The 21,526-nt window shown below is 34.9% G+C and overlaps 1 protein-coding gene across 13 annotated transcripts in view; it reads left to right on the top strand.

Annotated features, from left to right (window-relative positions):
• LOC127846934 (doublecortin domain-containing protein 2-like) overlaps nt 1-21,526 on the top strand; it is a 101,955-nt gene that overhangs the window by 50,450 nt on the left and 29,979 nt on the right. For 9 of the 13 annotated variants that reach the window (XM_052378363.1, XM_052378370.1, XM_052378372.1 and 6 more), the window contains 9 exons: nt 1,610-1,682; nt 8,068-8,162; nt 8,776-8,901; nt 10,528-10,648; nt 11,235-11,368; nt 15,281-15,370; nt 15,919-15,965; nt 17,807-17,862; nt 20,067-20,138. In XM_052378363.1, the coding sequence (XP_052234323.1) occupies nt 1,610-1,682; nt 8,068-8,162; nt 8,776-8,901; nt 10,528-10,648; nt 11,235-11,368; nt 15,281-15,370; nt 15,919-15,965; nt 17,807-17,862; nt 20,067-20,138 (814 nt within the window). Of the gene's footprint in view, nt 1-1,609; nt 1,683-1,761; nt 1,835-8,067; nt 8,163-8,775; nt 8,902-10,527; nt 10,649-11,234; nt 11,369-15,280; nt 15,371-15,918; nt 15,966-17,806; nt 17,863-20,066; nt 20,139-21,526 lie in introns of all 13 variants that reach the window. The other 4 variants (XM_052378362.1, XM_052378368.1, XM_052378365.1 and 1 more) reach the window with 2 other exon arrangements.

Below are 21,526 nucleotides of genomic sequence, written 5' to 3'. Positions count from 1 at the left end.
AAAAAATCATGAATAACTAAAAGAATTTCTGATCAAAGTATCCATGCATAAATATTTGCAATAAATTGTAAATGTAAGCCTTTTTTGTTTTACAGTATACACTATAATAACATTTGTCATGTTTTATTACAGGCATTTGCAACCACAATTAGGAATATACAATGAACAAAAGGGTTAACCATTCTTGTGTTTTACTTGATAGATCTAAACCATTACCTGGTAAATTATTCAGGGTTTGCTTGACTGAATTTCAATCTGATTTTTCTGTTTCACATAGAACGCCATGATGTAAGGCAAACTGTTTGTTAAATCCTTGAAAGATTGTCCTGATCATTCGCACATTTCGGTCAGGAGCTTTATTATCTGAATCTTCAGTCAATGGCTTTAAGATATTTAATGCCAAGTACAAGCACCATAACTCTATGTTCAGTATTTGCAGAGTTACTTCCCTTAATTAATTTTTCCTTTGTGGGACATAAATGAATAGGTATTGAAGAGATTTGTTTCCTTTTTTATAGCATTACTCTAAAATAATTGAAGGGAATGATACAAATGTTCATATAATGATAACGAACACTGAGAGGTGGTTCAAGTACAAATATCATAAATCTTTCTTAAGTATTTTAGAGTAATTAAAAGTTCTTTGGTAATTTTGTTTGTTCCAATATACAAATAAATCTTGTCTGTTTTTCCATGCTTTAAAGGTCAAGATAAGACTTGTGCCTCAAAACAGTACTGCGTGGTCATTTGGTACTAAACAGTGACAGCACTTGTTCCATCTAAAATATACGTAGAAAACTTAATGCAAATGCATTTGCATGCTCAATTTATGATGTGTTTTTTATATTACAGTACTGAATGACATAAACATCTCAACAGTCTTTATTTAAATAATTTGTTTCAACACTGTAGAATGATCAAGATCATAATATGGAACACCTTGTTTTTCTGACTTTGGATTAAAGCCGACTTAATCCTATTAACTCGTTTCTTTTGACTTTCCTTGTGTGTAATTCAGTAACTTACAGGTTTGTGTGTTTGTAAAGCTATTCCATACCTACCGGTTAATGATTTTCTCACAGTTTCTCATTTAGGGAGCAATCGCCAACATAAAAGACTTTCAATAGAAAAAAATGTAGTAAAGAAAAACTGAGTTTCTTTAATTGAAACTAATTCTCTGTTCAAAAATGGTTTTCAATAAGATTACATTTGATAGTTTTTAAAATTTGCCATTTCTAATTGAAATTAGGAAAAATGTGATTTCTAGGTAATGTCTAATGTATTTTTTCAATGAGCTAGATTTTTAACATGATCTACATTTGTAAACATGACAAATGTACTGATAAAAAGAAAATAAAAAAAAAATAAAGAAAGCAGTGCAATGACATTTAATGCCTCCGTGATATAGAGTGAAATACTCGGTACTTAATAAATTAATAAGTCATTAAATGAAATGTTTAAATATTCAACAGGCACGACACAACAATTACTGACTTATATGATACAGGTCAATTAAACTCTTCTAATTACAACATATGTTGGTGTTTTTTTGCTGAAATGATGTGCCATTAAACTTTTGTTTTGCTCACTGCTTTATTATTTTTTCCAGCTATAAAGAAATTCCTGAACGACAGAGACCCCTTCCCGTTCGAGGATTTAAGAAAATTGATATTTCACGCATAGTAAGTATCCAACTAGAATTGGATAATAATAGAATGACGTAGGAAGAGTTTTGCTAACAGTGTATGATTCTGATTTCAGTTACAGAGAAATTCCCGAAAAGACTCGTCCCCCTCATCGTAAAGGTTTTAAGAAAATAGATTATGATGTAACGGTAGGTTTTCAACACCTGGGTGAGGCTTGTTACATGTATACCAGCGGGTATGAAAAAGAACAAACATAAATCTGTGAACGAATCTTCATTACCTTTTACCATTGTTAGTATAAAATGTTTGTTTTTTTGTAATTCAATTACAAATCAGCCATTTTTTTGTCATAATGTTTGTTCATATTTATACAAACAACATTTATTTCAAAAATGAATTTAAACTTAGAATTTTGTTAAATCTTTGTTCATTTATTTAAAAAAAAGCTATTTCGGAAGGATTTTTTTGTAATCAGCTGGAAAAGCAGCATATTATATCAAAACCCTGACCCTATGAAATGTTTGTTCTCTTTAATTATCCATTACCGTTATGTTTCTGTAGTCCAATTTTTAAATTGCCAATTTTTGCTCTTTAAACATAACATTGAAATTTAAACAGGTATAATACCAGTAAATATATTGGTTGAAGAGCACAAATAGTTTTGAGATCAAAGTTGTGTATGGTAATCTGGACAAAGACAATGTCTTTGTGAATTCAATATGTCAAATACATGAAAAAATTGGCAATATTCCAGTTATTTCCACATTACAGACAATTAATGACTTGAGATAAAGGGAAATTACTAAAACAAATATAATGACATAGTAGTAAACAGGGCAGGCAATATTTGACAGTGATTTATTTTCTAACACTAGCAGACTATTCATATCAAACATATTATAGAATTCATTGCATGATACATGAAATTCACCATATTTTATCTTCCTATAATAAAGGCTCATTTATAATTGATTGATATTCATACATCATATCAGGGCATTTAATACTGTGAATGATAGAGTATAACTCATAAGTCATAATTTCATTAACAGTAGGACTGTGGGGATCATTTAAATGATTTTGCAATCATTCTCATGAAGTCATATATTTGTCGTGTAATAAGAGTGGTTTTATTGTTCACATTGTAACTGTTTACTGCACTTTCCACAGTCTTTCATTGTTCTTTTATAACCATCTCTCCTCACAAATTAAGGAAAGTTCTCAATTTCGAAATCAGTTTTGGCATAAAATATCAACTAAAAGCAGATAAATTCAAAAGGCAACTATGTATTTTATTGATCAACGTTTTAAGGCTATTTTTGAAATTGAGATCTTTACTAGTTGTAGGGCATTAAATGTCTTACTTACATGTAAATGCAGTGTTCTTTGTGAAATATTACAACTAACAAATGCTAATGCTTTGTATTACATAAACTAACATAGGGCTCTGTTTGGCATCACCTTTTAAAAAGTAATACATTTGAGTCGTGTTCTGAGAAAACTGGGCATTACACATGTGCGTAAAGTGTCGTCCAGATTAGCCTGTGCACAGGCTAATCAGGGATGACACTTTCCTCTTTAATGACTGTTTTTGTTTAAATGAAGTCTCTTCTTATCAAAAATCCAATTTAGGCGGAAAGTGTCGTCCCTGATTAGTCTGTGTGGACTGCACAGGCTAATCTGGGAAGACACTTTATGCACATGCATTATGCCCAGTTTTCTCAGAACGAGACACATTTGAGTATTTCTCTGGGAAACGGAGCTTAACAGATATGAGTGAAGTGTCGCCCCATATTAGCCTGTTCAATCCGTACATGCTAATCAAGAACTTTTATTCTCATGGAATTTCTATGTAAAGAAGGACTGGTCTTTTTAAAAAATAAATCCAGTCTCTGATGAAAGGCTCTCCTCTGATTAGCCTGTGCACACTGCCCCTTTTCCCAGAGTGTAACTTATTTGAAGGTTTTTAGACCTTTAACTGCAATTACATTTTCAAAGGTCTTTCTTTTTTAATTGTTTGCAATTCTTACATTTCTTCTAATAATTGTTCAGTTTTAAATATTCTAACTGTGTTTATCCGTTTTAAAGCCGCAGCTATGTGCTAAACACAGTATTTCATTAGTGGATATTAATTTTTTTTATTTTGTTGCTGAATATAAAAGAAATTGCTTTTAAATCTTTGATTTTAAATTTCTTTTTTATCACAATACAATTGTTACAAATTGCTTAAATATACATTTGAACAGAGCTTGATTTCATGTACAATAATATATAAAATGTTATAATCTTTTGTTTTACAGTTAAATTTAAACAAAATGTTTATTTTTTCTCTGCTTCTATTCTGTGTGGTTTTGGGTGATGACTACCGGGGTACTTGTTTGACATAATTATATTATTGTAACTATTGCGTACTTAATCCACAATACTTCTTTGCTTTATAACTGTTTAACAACATAGTTACATTCATAAAAGCATCTTTCTCATTGTCATACAATGTTCTTTTTTTTCTTGAATAAAAATCTGAAGTATTTAGTTTCATTTCGTATTTAAAAAAACCAGGCGGCATCTCATAAGTGGACATCAGTGGATAAGTATTTAGTCTTTTTTTTTTCCGTTTGAATTCGGGTCCAGTAGGGGGACCCATTCCCAATGGAAAAAAGTGTTGTTGTTTTTTTCCAAAATGGGACCTGCACATTTCAGTTACTCACCCATGAGGTTCTATGAGATGAGCCGTGGTAAATGTAATATCATAGTATTTGTTAGCAATAAAAGTAACAAAAATAATTTCCCAATTTTAGTCAAATCAACACAATTTTTCTCAATCCGAAGGAGACTAGCCCCCTTTCCCAAAATGGTGAAAAAAACACACTGGGTTTCGTGCCCAACAAATATTGAATAACCTATGTGGGTTATTATTTTTTGTACCTTTTTATTGCATGTCATGTTTATCTTGATGTTAGTGGTATAATGTATTAACTGCCAGTTGTAACTGTCTAGGCAACCATCTGGCATTATGCAGTGTTCTCCGGAAGCATCGGCAGAAGGTGATTTCACCAGTCACAATCTCTACGCAGGCTACTTTCCCCCAAAATTACAATTCAAAATAGGGCGAAAAACGCCCGGTTTGTATCTTAGATGCTGGCTGCTTTGACAATATAACTGGCTATTTAAATTGTTATGGAGAACACTGCATTATGGCACAAAAAAGAAACCAAAATTGTGTATGGGAATTAATTTCAGTTGGTTTCTTGAAGTTATGTTGCCTGCCATATGTGGTTACGGCCTGTATAGTTTGCCACTTCTGAATCTCATGTTAATCAACAGAATAAATCTATATGAAAAGTTATCTGTAATGTTTTGATTGAATAAATAACGCTTTAATGTTTGGTATGCACCAATTTACAAATGAAGTGTACTTAAGTCTTCTTTTTCAGTTAAAATTATTTGATATTTATCCTTTCAATTGTGCAAATGTTTTCCCATTCCTTACAGAGATTTCATGCATTTTTCAAAATGTGCTTTTATGCACATCATTACTTATTAATGCTTTAATACTTTCTTAAATGATTGATTTAGCCACCTTTAGGGAAAGAATTAATTGATTTTCAATTTCATGATCGCTGGAGCTTTAATATTGGTATATCAATCAGACCAATGTTCTATGGTTATTAAAGCCCAATATTCATTTGATATCTCTTTGTGTGCATCTTATAATGCCATCATAATTCTCTTATGAATTTCAATGGGGTTGAAAGAATTTTACCTCAAACTTTTGTATTACTTTTATCAATAATTTTTTCTGTATTGTTTTGTGTTCATTATTTTGGACTAGATTTATTGGTGACATAATACATGTGTATTCAGGCGTTACTTTCTTGCAGGCAGAATTGAATGGGACAACTTTTGACTAACTGTCAATCAAGGATTGATATTTTGCTTATCATTATATAATATAATGCTCCGGTAAATAGAAGCACAAGGTTGCATATAATGCAGGCAATTTATTGTAAATCTTCAAAAGAATAGTTTTACACAAACAACTCAGATAAGCAACCCTACACAAAAAGCTCGAAACAGCAACCCAGCTACACAATCAAATTGGACAAACAACCTTACACAAACAACTTGGAAAAAACAAACTTACAAAAACAGTTCAGACAAACATGCCTCAAATCGGACAAACAAATTTACACAAACATCTTAGACAAAAAACCTTAGACAAACCTTACGCAAACAGATTGGACAAATATGCCTACACAAACAAATTGGACAAATAAGCTTTCACAAACAACTTTGACAAAAAACTTACACAAACCTTACACAAACAGTTTGGAAAAGCAACCCCAAAAACCAACACGAACGGCTTTAAAAAAAAATTCCATTACAAACAGCTCAGACAAAAACAACCCTACACAAGCAGCTCGGAAAAGCAACCCTACACAAAGAGCTCTGACAAACAACCCTACACAAACAGCTCTGATAAATAACCCTACACAAAGAACTCTGACAAACAACCCAACACATAGAGCTCTGACAAACAGCTCTGACAAATATACCTACACAAACAGCTCTGATAAATAACCCTTCACAAAGAGCTCTGACAAACAACCCTATACACAAGAAGTAAAAAAACAACAACAACACAAACAGCTCTGAAAATACACTGTCAATCCAATATAGCGCGGTCAATGGGGTCCAAGCCGCGAAACAGCGTTATAAACGGATCCACATTATAAGTTATGAGCTTATTTACTGCAGGGCGCTGTAAAAAAAGGGTATAGTATAGCCTATAATATAGGTCATGTAATGATGTATATTGCCATGCTGTGTTGTCATCTGCAAATAAATGCATATAAACCGAATCGTATCGATAACAGTATATATACCGCTTTTCTTATGTGCACATTTATTCGATAATCCAATAAAATTGCAACATCACTTAAAAAATAATAATGTTGAACATTAATGACGATATATGAATATGTTTAAGAAACTCAGAGACACAACCATATGCATATGCCATTTTCAGAAGTGTTAAGAGTACAGTGCATTATGGACAGCCTGAGCTTTCATTGGACGAGCGACTTTAAATTAAGATTGAATGCAATACGGTACATGTACTAAGAAATGTTTTATTGCGTCATACGCATGCAAAAAACGTGTTTCCCGGGGACTTTCTGATACCGCGCATAAATGAAAGTGAATCTCTGTTAACAATTACCGGTACACTGCGATTGCATGTAAATAAATCGTCTGGAATATTTAATTTTGCATACACGAACTGAAAGATTAAATGACATACTAGTAATACTAGATTGATAATGAAATGACAGAAAAAGTTGTTTTTTACAGTGGACCGTATATTTCACAGCCGCTCATTTAATATAGTCAAACTGCAACCATATCAAAGTAAGAATGTTTTAATCGTTTTGAATAACTTAATTGTATAGCTTTGGGATCCAAGCACCCCCCGCGTTATATTGGATTCAGGGTTATAACGGAGCGCTTTATATTGGAGTTACAGTGTACTTCATACACAAACAGCTTGGATGAAAACAACTCTTCACAAACAGCTCGGACAATCAACCCTACACAAATAGCTCAGCCGATCAACCCTTCGCAAATAGCTCAGCCCAACAACCCTACACAAACAGCTCCGCCTAACAACTCTACACAAACAGCTCAGACAAATTACCCTACACAAATACGGTAGCATGGACAAATTACCAACCCTTCACAAACAGCTTAGACATACAACCCTTCAAAAATAGCTTGGACAAACAACCCTACACAAACAGCTCGGACAAACAAACATAAAATGAATCTCAGAACAAGACTTTTTTATGGCAACTAATATTTATTTGGAATAACACCATGCCAACCAAAATTACTTTATTATTACATTCAAGGGAAAGATCTAGAGTGAAGAAGTTGAATGATGTGACCTGATCCATTTTAGTTCCCCAGGCTGCTTGTAATTTTGTAAACGCAAAATTCTCTTGAAATTTAATATGCTTTGGCAATTATTTTGTGGTAAATTAATAGACATAGATTTTAAACCTCATAATTTTATGCAAGTGTTAGAGATTTCAATTCCCTATATCTATAAAATTGTATGATAACGTCGTTATCATGGTTCCATTATCGATTGTGCCTCTTTTAAGCATCACCTTCATCTTGTTGAAACCTGGATCTTTCCCTATATAAGAGAGGTCATTTCTCTATATACGAGGGCTTTTGCGTTGTCTGATCTCATAAAATCTTAGATCTACCCAATTTCACAATTAAATGAAATTCTTATTGAGAATGGCAATAATTCCAAATAAACAAAAACAATATAATTTATGCAGTTGCTGCACAAGATTGGGGTCTGCCAGCATAATTTTATAACTACTGGTTTGCATGATCGTTTGTTTCACAGTACACACCAGTTCAGCACGCACTAGAGGAGAGGTTGAGGCACAAGTCGGGCCGGTCCTACTACCTGAACGAACACAGACGTGGACTCAGACTCAGGTATGCATTTCAGTTTATCCCATCATCGGAAATAAATCACAAAAGTAAAATTGAAGCCAGAGCCAGGCTCAAACACCATCTGTGTTATTAACATTGAAAATTATATTCAATTATTTCTGTTTGCCTGTCTAATCAACGTTTTCACTTGAATTAAATAACAAGAAAGTGTGTTTAATGTAAGTTTTTTTTATATTCGCTGGCATTAAATTTCATGTTTAAAGTAAACATATTCTTGAACACATTAAATTGTTGATTTCTGAATTTGGACAAAAAAGTGAGAAATTGCATGGGAATTTATAAATTTATGGATCAGAAAATCCACCCAAGCAACACAATTATTAATGTTTTACTTTTAACCCTTTGCATGCTGGGAAATGTTTCGTCTGCTAAAATGTCTTCTGCTGAATTTCTAAAATTAGCATTTTCTTCTATTTTGTTATCAAAGAATACTATCAGAACAGCAAAAAGTTTGGATCCTGACAAGACGCCACGTTCTGTGGCATCTCATCTGGATCCAAACTGTTTGCAAAGGCATTCAAAATTCGGTTCCAGCACTGAAAGAGATAACAATGAATCTACAGTAATAAGTCAAAACTGACCTTGTGTGTTACAGAGTGCATGTAAACGGAGAGAATGAGCGACCCTACTGCCCAGTGTCAATACGCTACAAGGACCGCGAGAACTTCATCAAGATTCTCGAGGAAATAGAACGCACCTTACAACTACAGCCAATAGAAAAGTACATTAGTTTACCTTTCAATTTTGTTTCTCATTTCCAAAGTTTCATTTACACTGTAGTAGTAAACAAAAGAACCTTGAAAACGAATATTTTAGTTCGTTTTTGCAGTTAGTGTTATTGACATGGCTCACTTCCTTGTAAGTACAGTCATTAGAAAAGTATCTGAATTTTTCTTATGTTCTTAATAGATGCTTAAAGAGCAGAAATAGTTTTAATGTTTCATTTCATTAAATTTGCTCTTTGCCCTTGGTAAACAAGGTTTAATGCATGCGTGTAAAGTGTCCTCACAGATTAGCCTGAGCAGTCCGCATTCATTGGCTCTCAGGCATTGAGCAGTCCGCATTCATTGGCTACTCAGGCTGAGCAGTCCGCATTCATTGGCTCTCAGGCATTGAGCAGTCCGCATTCATTGGCTCTCAGGCATTGAGCAGTCTGCATTCATTGGCTACTCAGGCTGAGCAGTCCGCATTCATTGGCTACTCAGGCTGAGCAGTCCGCATTCATTGGCTACTCAGGCATTGAGCAGTCCGCATTCATTGGCTCTCAGGCATTGAGCAGTCCGCATTCATTGGCTACTCAGGCTGAGCAGTCCGCATTCATTGGCTACTCAGGCATTGAGCAGTCCGCATTCATTGGCTACTCAGGCTGAGCAGTCCGCATTCATTGGCTCTCAGGCATTGAGCAGTCCGCATTCATTGGCTACTCAGGCATTGAGCAGTCCGCATTCATTGGCTACTCAGGCATTGAGCAGTCCGCATTCATTGGCTACTCAGGCTGAGCAGTCCGCATTCATTGGCTACTCAGGCTGAGCAGTCCGCATTCATTGGCTACTCAGGCATTGAGCAGTCCGCATTCATTGGCTACTCAGGCATTGAGCAGTCCGCATTCATTGGCTACTCAGGCATTGAGCAGTCCGCATTCATTGGCTACTCAGGCTGAGCAGTCCGCATTCATTGGCTACTCAGGCATTGAGCAGTCCGCATTCATTGGCTACTCAGGCATGACACTTTCCGCTGGAAAAGAAAAGAACAGAAAAAGAAACTTCCTTCAAGCGAAACATTTAATAAAAACGGAAAGTGTTGTCCATGACAAGCATGTACAACTTCACAGGCTCATCGTGGATGAAACTTTACGCGTATACATGAAGCCTAGGTTTCCCCGTGTGAGGTTGATTTTAGGTCACTCACAGAAAACATGTATAACCCTTTTGTACTTGAGCGCACTACTCATAGCTGTTGTGATGCAAGTTAATGACTCAATGATACTTTATTTTATTGTAGCATACTTTACTTTATTGTAGCATATATTACTTTATTGAAGCATACTTTGGTTTATTGTAGTATACTTTACTGTATTGTAGCATACTTTACTTAATTGTAGCATACTTTACTTTATTGTAGCATACTTTACTTTATTGCAACATACTTTACCTTATTGTAGCATACTTTACTTTATTGTAGCATACTTTACTTTATTGCAACATACTTTACCTTATTGTAGCATACTTAACTTTATTGTAGCATACTTTACTTTATTGTAGAATACTTTACTTTATTGTAGCAGAATTCTCATACAAATTATTAGTGTAATAGTATGATATTGAAGTCACTTTGTGTTCATCTTCAGGGTCTACAAAGTGATCAATCAGGGTGGAAAGAGCGAAAATTTCACTGAGATCACCGATGCAGAACACCTAGAACAGGATGAGCACGTATTAGTCTTGCCGAAAAATGAGAAAAAACTGCAGGTAAGTTATTCTCACTTTTTTTTTAAACTGAAATATTTACTGGCATATTACTTTTCTTTCCAGAACTTTTTTAACAATTTAAACAATAATTTTATTAATGTTCCTTGGCAGCAAGTGATAAACAAAATGATATATTAATACCCATTCAATGTGGGTTACATTTAACTTATACATAGCAATAATACAGTGTTCCTCTGTGGATTTAACACCTTTATTTTATTAGAATTTTGAGGTAAAATCTAATTGTTTTGGTCAAGGGCCTAGATGACCGCTGTGATATAACCAAAACCTTGCTAAGGAGTTGTTAGAGTGCTTGGCTAATTGTCCGAGGTCAGAGGATTGCTGGTTTGATTTCTGGCCCAGCTCTGAAACTTTTGTAGGAATGGGTCATGGAATTATCTAAATGGCCATTCTCCCTTTAATCTGATTGGTTGACAGTATATCAGGGAGATCTTTACTGGTTGTTTGTGACATTAGATTTCTAATGGGGGTAAATCAGACATATGCAAGACATCATTGTTGTGCACTCGTGAATGTGGCTGTGGTCAAATCAGATACATTAAAGCTGCATGTTTTGACATTTCAGGCGGACAAAATCTATCACCTTGACGGCAAGAAAAACTTCCGTGTGGGGGTGTCCCCTCGCCATGGCCCTGCCTACAACTTCCCTTCGTTCCCCGACTTTGATGCAGGATTCAAACACAACAAGAGCCTCAACAAGTAAGTGCAAGCCTTGGAATTTTGTTTGAAGTAGCAAACAGTGAAAAATACTGGGTATGTCTTCACTTATGATATGTTCAGTGTTGTTAGCTTATCTGTGTACACATTTTGTTGAACAATGAAACCTCAAATATGAAAATACAATGACTGTTGAACCTCATGTTGAACCCAAGTGATGACGTTATTATGAAGGAGGTTTTGTTTGTTCTATAGGTTTGTCTATTTGCTTCTGTCCTAGAAGTACATTTGTATATTTGGTCTGTGTGTGTATATTTACATAATTAAATATGTTTAAATGAAAGTTTTTGCATTATCAAAGGTAACGTATCTTGACTGTGTTTCAAAATTAACATAATGAAATGTGTTTAAATTATAACTTATTAATGTCAAAGGTAATGTTTCAGTTTGTTGATATATAAATGCAGAACTCAAAATTAATTGATAAAATTAACATGTCCAGTCTGACAAGTGTATTTAAATTTCACCGAAAATTACTTTTTCTGACCTTAAAATGCTACCCAATAAACTATGGCGTGTTTTAATTTTTATTTAAAAACAACAATGCTGTTCTAGAAGAAAGCCCCCTGTGTTGTCCCTAAATATTTCAATATGATAAATACAAACAAAAGATGGTGCAAAATGAATGACATCAACTTACTCAATTAGAGATCACAATAATGTTACAACTGTTGTGAGACAGTAATTCCATAGTAAAACAGCCGTTTATTGTTAATTACAAACATATTCATTTTAAAAACCAACAAAACTGACTACATGTGGAACTTTGGAAATAGTGTCAATTGTTGTTGATGAGTGTATGCACCTGCATCCCTTGTTAACTTATGATAGTACAGTGTTTAAGTAATGTAATACCTCAAGTTTAATCGTTTTAATGTCAACATTATGTTTTGTAAGGAAATTCAAGCCAAATTACTGTCCTGTAACTGTTGGACTAGCAGAATCTTTCTGTAACCTTTTGAGATCTATTATTTTGTTGTTCCTGACAGCCCTGAGACGACATGGTAGAGCTATATTCTAAGCGTGCTCTTGCAATGTTCAAGGTCATTTGTAAGTTCATTTAATTTTTGAATGATGGTTTGTACATAGAGTCTTTAACGTGTTTTATCAATATCAAAAAGGGAGAGAATTCAATAACAGAAAGGGAGACAATTCTTAGGAGAACTTACTGAACAGACACTTGTGAGTAGTCTCATTCTTGTAGTAATATTAGAGTTATTGCTACATAAACATAAAAATTATGATCTACCGTTGTATCTCAGGGCTGGACATATAATTATGGTTGTCCTTCTGTCCAGGATAAGAAAATAAAAGTTTCGCTAAACAAAATATTTTTTTATGCCCCCTAAGGGTAGCATATAGTTTTTAGCGAGGCTGTTTTCGGAGAAAAACCTCAGCTATTGTCATAGCCAGCTCGTCAACCGTCCTCCGTCCGCTGTAGGCGTCGTGCTAAAACTTTAACATTGGCCCTAAAATTGAAGTGCTTCCACCTACAACTTTGAAACTTCATATGTAGATGCACCTTGATGAGTTCTACATGCCACACCCATTTTGGGTCACTAGGTCAAAGGTCAAGGTCACTGTGACCTCTAAAAAAAATAAAAAATAATTTCTGACAAGCTTTCACAGCCAAGCAGTCAGTCAGTCAGTTAGTTAGTCAGTCAGTCAGTCAGTCAGGCAGGCAGTTTGTCTGTCTGTCTGTCTTTCCGTCCGTCTGTCTGAAAACTTTAGTCATAACTTTTGAAATATTGAAGATAAGAACCTGATATTTGGCATGCATGTGTATCTCATGGAACTGCACATTTTGAGTGGTGAAAGGTCAAGGTCAAAGGTCAAATATATTGCTTCGAAGCAGTGCAGAAGGGGGCATTGTGTTTCTGACAAACACAACTCCTGTTTTACATTAAAGTAATAGAATTTAAGCATTATTTGTTGTGATCGCCTTTAGTCCGTCGTCCGTCGTGTTTTGTGCGGCATCAACATTTGACTTGTGAACACTCCAGAGGCCACATTTATTGTCCAATCTTCATGAAATTTGGTCAGAAGATTGGTCTCAATGATATCTTGGATTAGCTTGAAAATGGTTACGTTTGCTTGAAAAACATGGCTGCCAAGGGGCGGGCATTTTTCCTTATATGCAATATATGGCTATAGCAAAATCTTGTTAACACTCTAGAGGCCACATTTATTGTCAGATCCTCGTAAAACTTGGTCATAAGATTCATCCCAATAATATCTTGGACGAGTTCGACAATGATGTTGGTTGGTTGAAAAACATGGCCGCCATGGGGCGGAGCATTTTTCCTTATATGGCTATAGTAAAATCTTGTTAACTCTCTAGAGGCCACATTTATTTTCCGATCTTCATGAAACTTGCTCGGAAGATTTGTCCCCCTAATATCTTGGATGAGTTCGAAAATGGTAACCTTTGCTTGAAAAATGTGGCTGCCAAGGGGCGGGGCATTTTTCCTTATATGGCTATATATGGCTATAGTAAAATATTGTTAACACTCTAGAGGCCACTTTTATTGTCCTTCATGAAACTTGGTCAGAAGATTCATCCCAATAATATCTTTGACGAGTTTGAAAATGATGCCGGTTGGTGGAAAAACATGGCAGCCAGGGGGCGGGGCGTTTTTCCTAATATGGCTATAGTAAAACCTTGTTAACAATCTAGAGGCCACATTTATTGTCCAATCTTCATGAAATTTGGTCAGAAGATTGATTGATTGATGATTGATTGATTTTTATTCAGGTTTTAAAACACATAATATACAAGTTATCTTTCAAAATTACATAACAATTTTAACTAAAGGCATTTGTGAGATTTCTGCTGATCAAAACCTATTGGTCTCAATGATATCTTGGATGAGTTCGAAAATAATAATGTGTGCTTGAAAAAAATGCCTTCCATGTGGCGGGGCTTTTTAACCTTATATATGGCTAAAGTAAAATCTTGTTAACACTCTAGAGGCCACATTTACTGTCCAATCGTCATGAAACTTGGTCAGAAGATTCATCCCGATTATAAATTAGACGAGTTCAAAAATGATGCGGGTTTGTTGAAATACATGGCTGCCAGGGGGCGGGGCATTTTTCCTTATATGGCTATAGTAAAACCTTGTTAACACTCTAGAGGCCACATTTATTTTCCAATCTTCATGAAACTTGATCAGAAGATTTGTCCCAATAATATCTTGTTAACTCAGGTTAGTGACTTTGGGCCTTTCAGGCCCTCTTGTTATGGTACAATTACTTATATGTCAGATTGTGTTGTATATTTTACTGCTCTTTAATGTCAATATAAAAGTTGTGGTGTATTAAGCAAAACTTTGTGTATGCTCACCCTTGAAGAAGGCAGGATTTAGCAGTAACTGTTGCACTGTCTGCCACACTCAGAGGTCGAAGGTCAATTTTGGACCATGAAACAGCTTGTCTGGGCTGTTAGTTTGTCATTTTAGAAAATTGACACATAAAACATGAGGAGTCTGACTGTTAACTGGATCAAGGGTTTTATTTACCAAAAAAGGTCAAGGGCACACTAAGAGGTCAAAATTCACATTTGGCCATGAACAGCTTGTTGATGACATAAGTAGAGCTTTGAGGTAGACCTTGACTGTGGGGGCATCAGTGACCTATAGAAACATGTCTTGTTTTCTTTTCTTTTTAAACAGCAAAATGAAAAACAGCACTCCAAAACAAACAGCAAAAAAACACATAAAAAAGACTTGTGTAATCAGTCCCGTTTAGTACATGTAGTTTTTGTAGATTTGCGTTCTATAGATGCATATCGGGGGGAAACTTGCGTAACCTCCCCTATTTAGAACATAAAGTTGGATTTTAAATCTATATAAGCATATCAGGTTTTGTACAAATCCAATTTCTATGTTTCAGGCATCGTCCCTTACCAAGTATAGGATCTAGCCAAAAAGGAAGCGAGCCTATATCGCCATTCTCCAATCCACCCAATTCACAAGGCAGCCGGTATGTTCTGGATTCCTACAAAAAATATTACACGATCAAATTGCCGTGTGCTTTTTAAACCAAACAAATGCTGAAACACAATTTTTAGGCCCCCGGTGGCATATAGCAGTTGAACTGTCCGTCAGTCTGTCCGTCTGTCTGTCCGTCCATCCGAAAACTTTAACATTAGCCATAACTTTTGCAATATTGAAGATAGCAACTTGATATTTGGCATGCATGTGTATCTCATGAAGCTGCACATGAGTGGTGAAAGGTCAAGGTCATCCTTCAAGGTCAAAAGTAAAAAATACAATCCAAGGGAAGTAATGAGCTTTAAAAGGGAGATAATTTATAAACCTGCCAAATGATATATTGACATTTTATTTCAAAGCGGCGCTATAGGTGGCATTGTGTTTCTAACTAACACATCTCTTGTTTTTAATGTACCAGCCACAACTAGATTTATCTGTTTGTAATTGAAGGCTTTATTTCTGATTATGTTATCACATTCTGATATCTTTGTAAGGGCTTTGGGAATAAAAATAAAGCAATTTGTTTCTTTTCTACAGACAAAGAAGTAAAGGTCGTACACCGAAGCAGGCAGATTATGACCAAGGTAAGTGCAATGATGATGAAAACAAGAAGTGCTCAACTGAGTGCTTTACTATCCTCTGCCTACGGGGGAGGGATATAGAATTGGCGTTTTCGGTTCACCATTTTGTCCGTCCGTCTGTCACAATTTTTTAGGGCTATATCTCTAAAACTCTATAAGATATAAGATATTGACATGAATCTTAATAGGTGTATAGTTTAAAGTTTAAACATATATATTTTAGCTCGATTGCATCGAAAGCCTAACGCTTATATAAATGCTCTCGAGTCTGTTTCCTGGGCCTAGAACCAGTACTTGGTGTCTTTGGGGGAAATCTTGAGAAGGCTCCTATGGTGGTGATAGAACCCGTGTACTCACAGTCACCAGGCGGACACCATAACCATTACACCACGGCGACCTGAAAGGGTGTATAGATATCAATGAAGTGATTTGCATTGCACAAGAACCATAACCCTACACTTTCTTAAATAAGAGTTATTGCCCTTCGTTTTTTTATATGATGTAACTTTTTAGGGCCATATTTCAGATACCATACAAGATTTCAACATGAAACTTCATATATCAATAAGAAGAATTGCCTTGCACAAGAACCATTACCCTACATTTTATAAATTAAGAGTTATTGTCCTTTGTTGTTTTTGTCGGATGAAACTTATCTTGGCTGTATCTCAAATATTCTACAAGGTTTTAATTGTGAAACTTCATGAGTGTAGATATATCAATAAGGAGAATTTTAATGCATTTAACAATTACCCTACATTTAGTTTTTTTGTTGGATTACACAGTTTATCTTGGGATTTGCACCCATCCATTAGCACAATTTATTTGGTGGGGTTATTAATTCAAGGAATTTCCTTGTTTATTTTAAGTATTTAATAAAAGCATTCTGTGTCTAATTTTTGTTTTGTTAAACCCTTACAGTGAGGGGGTATATTAAAATCAATGTTGGTTGGTGACCCGAAATAGTAAAATGGTTTCCGGATGATAACTCAAGAACGCTTATGGCTAGGATCATTAAACTTCATAGGTACATTGATCATGACTGGCAGATGACCCCTATTGATTTTCAGGTCACTAGGTCAAAGGTCAAGGTCACAGTGACAAAAAACATATTCACACAATGGCTGTCACTACAACGGAGAGCCCATATGGGGGGCATGCATGTTTTACAAACAGCCCTTGTCTTAGAAGGCTGAAGGATAATACAAACCTGGCTAATCAGAAACATTTCAGTGCTTGATCTTATAGTCACAGTGACCTCTGACCTCAGAAGAAATCATTGTGTATGTTTTTTTTAAATGTAGTTTTAGCTCACTTGAGCACAACGTGCTCAATGGTGAGCTTTTGTGATCCCCTTTTGTCCTTCGTCTTGTTAACACTCTGGTTCCCATATTTGACACTCACTGAACAAATCCTGACTGCATGTTGAAGGGTTAATACCAGTGGAGACTGCAGCTCAGTCTAATCTAAGGCAATACCTTACCCACATGCATAAAGCCCTAATTTTCACAGTTGGGCTCATATCTAAGATCTGTTGATGCTTTTATTGTGGGACCCTGGTCTAGTGGTAGGTACTGGTCTAAGAACCAGAAGGTCACTGGTTCAAATCCCGCTCAGACCACGGAATTTTCCTGAGCAAAAAATTAATCCCACGCTTGCTCCTCCCCACCCAAGAGTATAAATGGGTACCTTTGAGGGAAAAAGCCAAAGTGCCATGGCTGCATACTGCGCCGAATGTAAACAGATGACTTATATCCCAGTGATTGGGGAGTAAATGTCAAAGTCGATTGAAGATGATTTTAGTATCATAATCAGACTATAAACACATACATTTGTTGCTGCAGATGCTGGTGGGGTGTACAGAGCCAAGAAGCAGAACAATGCCAAGGGAGCAGCCATGGTAAGGCATTATCTGGGTGGTTTATGATCACCTGACTATGAATAGTAACTGTATGCCTTTGCAATGTGTTTGTATTTCTATATTGAAAATTGTTTTAAACTTTATGATTGCCTGCTTACTTCAGTAACTCAATATATGCTGTTCAAGTTGATAGCATTCATAGAGTTATTGGTATAAGACAACTTATTAGTAGGAATCACCTTTCTTATGTACTATACTTAATCTATACATTTAGGAGATTTTTATTGATTTAGAGTAAGAAAACGAGTAACATAAACTCATTCCTTTATATTCGGGGGATGGACTATATTAATTTACTTATTTTACTACATAGTATTAAGGATATCTCATGTTGATGTTTAAGTTGATTTTTGCTGGATTTTAGTAAAATAAAATCTTGAAAATGAATAAAAAAATTCCCATTAGCATTGAATATGTTAAGAAAGATTTTCTACAGCACAAACAAGATGTTACTTTAATTACGTTTAACAAGGAAATCGAAAATTATCATCCTGTTGGATAATGTTTTTCGATGTTAATGATGATTTTTGAGGTACAATAGACTGTTGCCAATAACTTAACACTTTAGTTAATCTTTTTTGATGAAGAAATAGGACTCTCAATCAAGTTATTTTCTGTCACATATAGTTCTTGGAACTTCTTGATAGCACTGGTAGCAGAATCTGAACAAGATATTTGCATCACTTACTCTGTCTTGCATTGAATGTTTAAACAGTGGACTCTTTCTGCAAAACTTCTTTTTCTGGCACGTTCATCTAGAGTTTAAATCTATGCACTCTGTTATTTGATACATGCCTGAATAGAGACTAATTATTTCACCAAATGTAGAGAATTCCCTCTAAATTACCTGCAGACCTGATCCTTATTTTCAAGAAAAAATGCATTTATTCTAAATAAGCAACTTAATTGATTCAACTAACATTATCTTCACAAGTTTCACATACTATATCTGTTTATTTTATGAATTGCGGTGGTTTAAAGAGATATATCAGTGAATTAAAATTAATAATTCACTGTTTTAAGCAGTGACAATTAACAGTGAAAATTATCGCTGCACCACTCGTGAAAATATTGTTTTCTATGATCACTTGTAAATTAAAATCTATATTCCACCAAATCCAACAAATATCCTCTATTAAATGCACAGTTTAAATATCAGCTGGCATACTGCTCTCAAACATTTTCACTTATTAAAGGAATAGGGATTATTGATGTTTTCCACATTCCGGATTGGTCATTAAATTATACTCATGCTACATTTGTTTGATAGGATAAGATAGAAGTATATTACTTAGTTAACAATGCATATATAGGGTAATCCTTTGCAAGAGCTAAAATGGCATTTCTTCGTATAAATCCTGAGGACAGAATTAAACAGCTATCCCTGTGTTTGAATCTAAATTACATAATTAAACAGCAACTCTTTGTATGAATCTTGATGACAGAATTCGACAGCTAATCCTTTGTATTAATCTGAACAAGATAATTAAAACAGCCTTTTCTTGGTATGAATCTTGATGACAGAATTTAACAGCTATTCCTTTGGTATGAATCTTGATGAAACAATTTAACAGCTATACCTTTGAATGAATCTTAATGACATAATAAAATAGCTTTTCCTTTGCATTAAACTTAACAACATTATTTACAAGGTTTTTGACACTTGTTGTCGCATTAAACTGATTTACAGACTTTTATTATCCCTTGCCATAGGCGGAGGGATATTGTTTTGGCGTTGTCCGTCCATCCGTCCGTCCATCTGTCTTTCCGTCCGTCCGGCCGGCACTTTTGTGTCCGGAGCCATATCTTGGAAGTGCTTTGACGGATTTCATTGAAACTTGGTATGAGTATATATATGGACAAGAGGATGATGCACGCCAAATGGCATTGTACACCATCTGTTAATAACGGAGTTATGGCCCTTTGTATCTTGAAAAAATGCATTTTTGAGTGTCGTATATAACACTTTTGTGTCCAGAAGCATATTGGCGGGGGATATCAATTCAACGAATTTGCTTGTTGTTATAATTATTCCATTGTTGAGAACTTCCCCTAACAGAATTCAACAGGCATTCACTTGTATGAAACTAATCACAACATAATTCACAAGGTATTCCATTTTAAGAATCAAGCTTAAGCTTTTAACAAGTACCGGTATTCCTTTGTATGAACTTTTCCAACAGGTAAATGAAACAAACGATACTCACATTGAACGACCAATAGATCAAATGGAGGCAGAGGTCGTAGATGAAGAGGTACCCACCCTGTGACCTTGAACTACTTATTGTGAAGGTCAAAGGTCAAGAGCAAATACAAAATGAATTTTTTTGAAAGAAAGTATTACATAAAGATCACAAAACTTTTCTTATGTATATACTTTTAAAGTAGAGGATGATTTACTATTACTGTTGTAATTCTATAAATGTGTCTGTTGAGCTTTTATTCAAGAGCATATCGTAAACAATAATTGAAACAGCAATTAACAATAAGGATATATTTTAATGACTTTGTGCTCAAATTATATGTTAAGGGGAGAATTTTATCTTTAAAAAAAACAAACATACATTTTGACCTTTTTCCTCTCACTTAGTTATAAATCCTAGATGCATGCTTATTGTTTCCCCAGTCCTGTGAACCTGTTTCTCTTAAAGGCATGTTTATTTAGATATTAATAAGTCTTGTGTTTCCATGGTAACAATTATAGAATATTGGAATGAAACAAGAATGAAGGAAAAAGCCCATATATTTGCTTTTGCAGAAAATGCATAGGATATTAACCATATTTAATGTCAAGAGTGAAACTAATGTGTCTGTTAAGTATTTTTAGCTTACCTGTCATGAAGTGACATGGTGAGCTTATGTGACCGTTTGATGTCCGGCGTCCGTATGTGTGTGCGTGTGTGCGTGCATGTGTGTGTGTGTCCGTCAACAATTTGTTTGTGTAGACAGTAGAGGTCACAGTTCTTTATGAAATTTGGTCAGAATGTTTATCTTGACGAAATCTGGGTTGGGATTGTATTTGGGTTATCTGGGGTCAAACACTAGGTCACTAGGTCAAATAATAGAAAAACCTTGCGTAGACAAAAGAAGTCACAGTTTTCATCTAATCTTTATGAAATTTGGTCACAATGTTTATCTTGATGGAATCTGGGTTGGGATTGTATTTGGTTAGTCAGGTGAGCGATTTAGGGCCATCATGGCCCTTTTGTCTACAGTTATCAATTCTACATAACTTTCCAATTAACTTTACAACAACTTTTCAATCAATTTCATACTCATGTTTTTACTGCATTGAAGAATACATTATTTTCAGTTACCATGGAAATAATTACCTTCATAACTATTGTATCTTTATTACTTATTGGTTTTTATTAGCGAGGCTGTTTTCGGAGAAGACCCGAGCTATTGTCATAGCCAGCTTGCCGTCCGCCGTAAGCGTCGTGCTAAAATCTTAACATTGGCCATAACTTTTTAAATATTGAAGATAGCACCTTGATATTTGGCATGCATGTGTATCTCATGGAGCTGCACATTTCGAGTGGTCAATCACAGTCACGGTAGTGGCTTTTAATTATTTGCTACTAAAAATAGATTTATAAGAGACAATTATTTTCAAGGGAAGGAATTTATATAATTAAAAATC

This window comes from Dreissena polymorpha, chromosome 10 (genome assembly GCF_020536995.1).
Source record: "Dreissena polymorpha isolate Duluth1 chromosome 10, UMN_Dpol_1.0, whole genome shotgun sequence".
NCBI classification, from domain to species: Eukaryota; Metazoa; Mollusca; class Bivalvia; order Myida; family Dreissenidae; genus Dreissena; species Dreissena polymorpha.
This window is presented reverse-complemented; position numbering and strand designations above follow the sequence as displayed.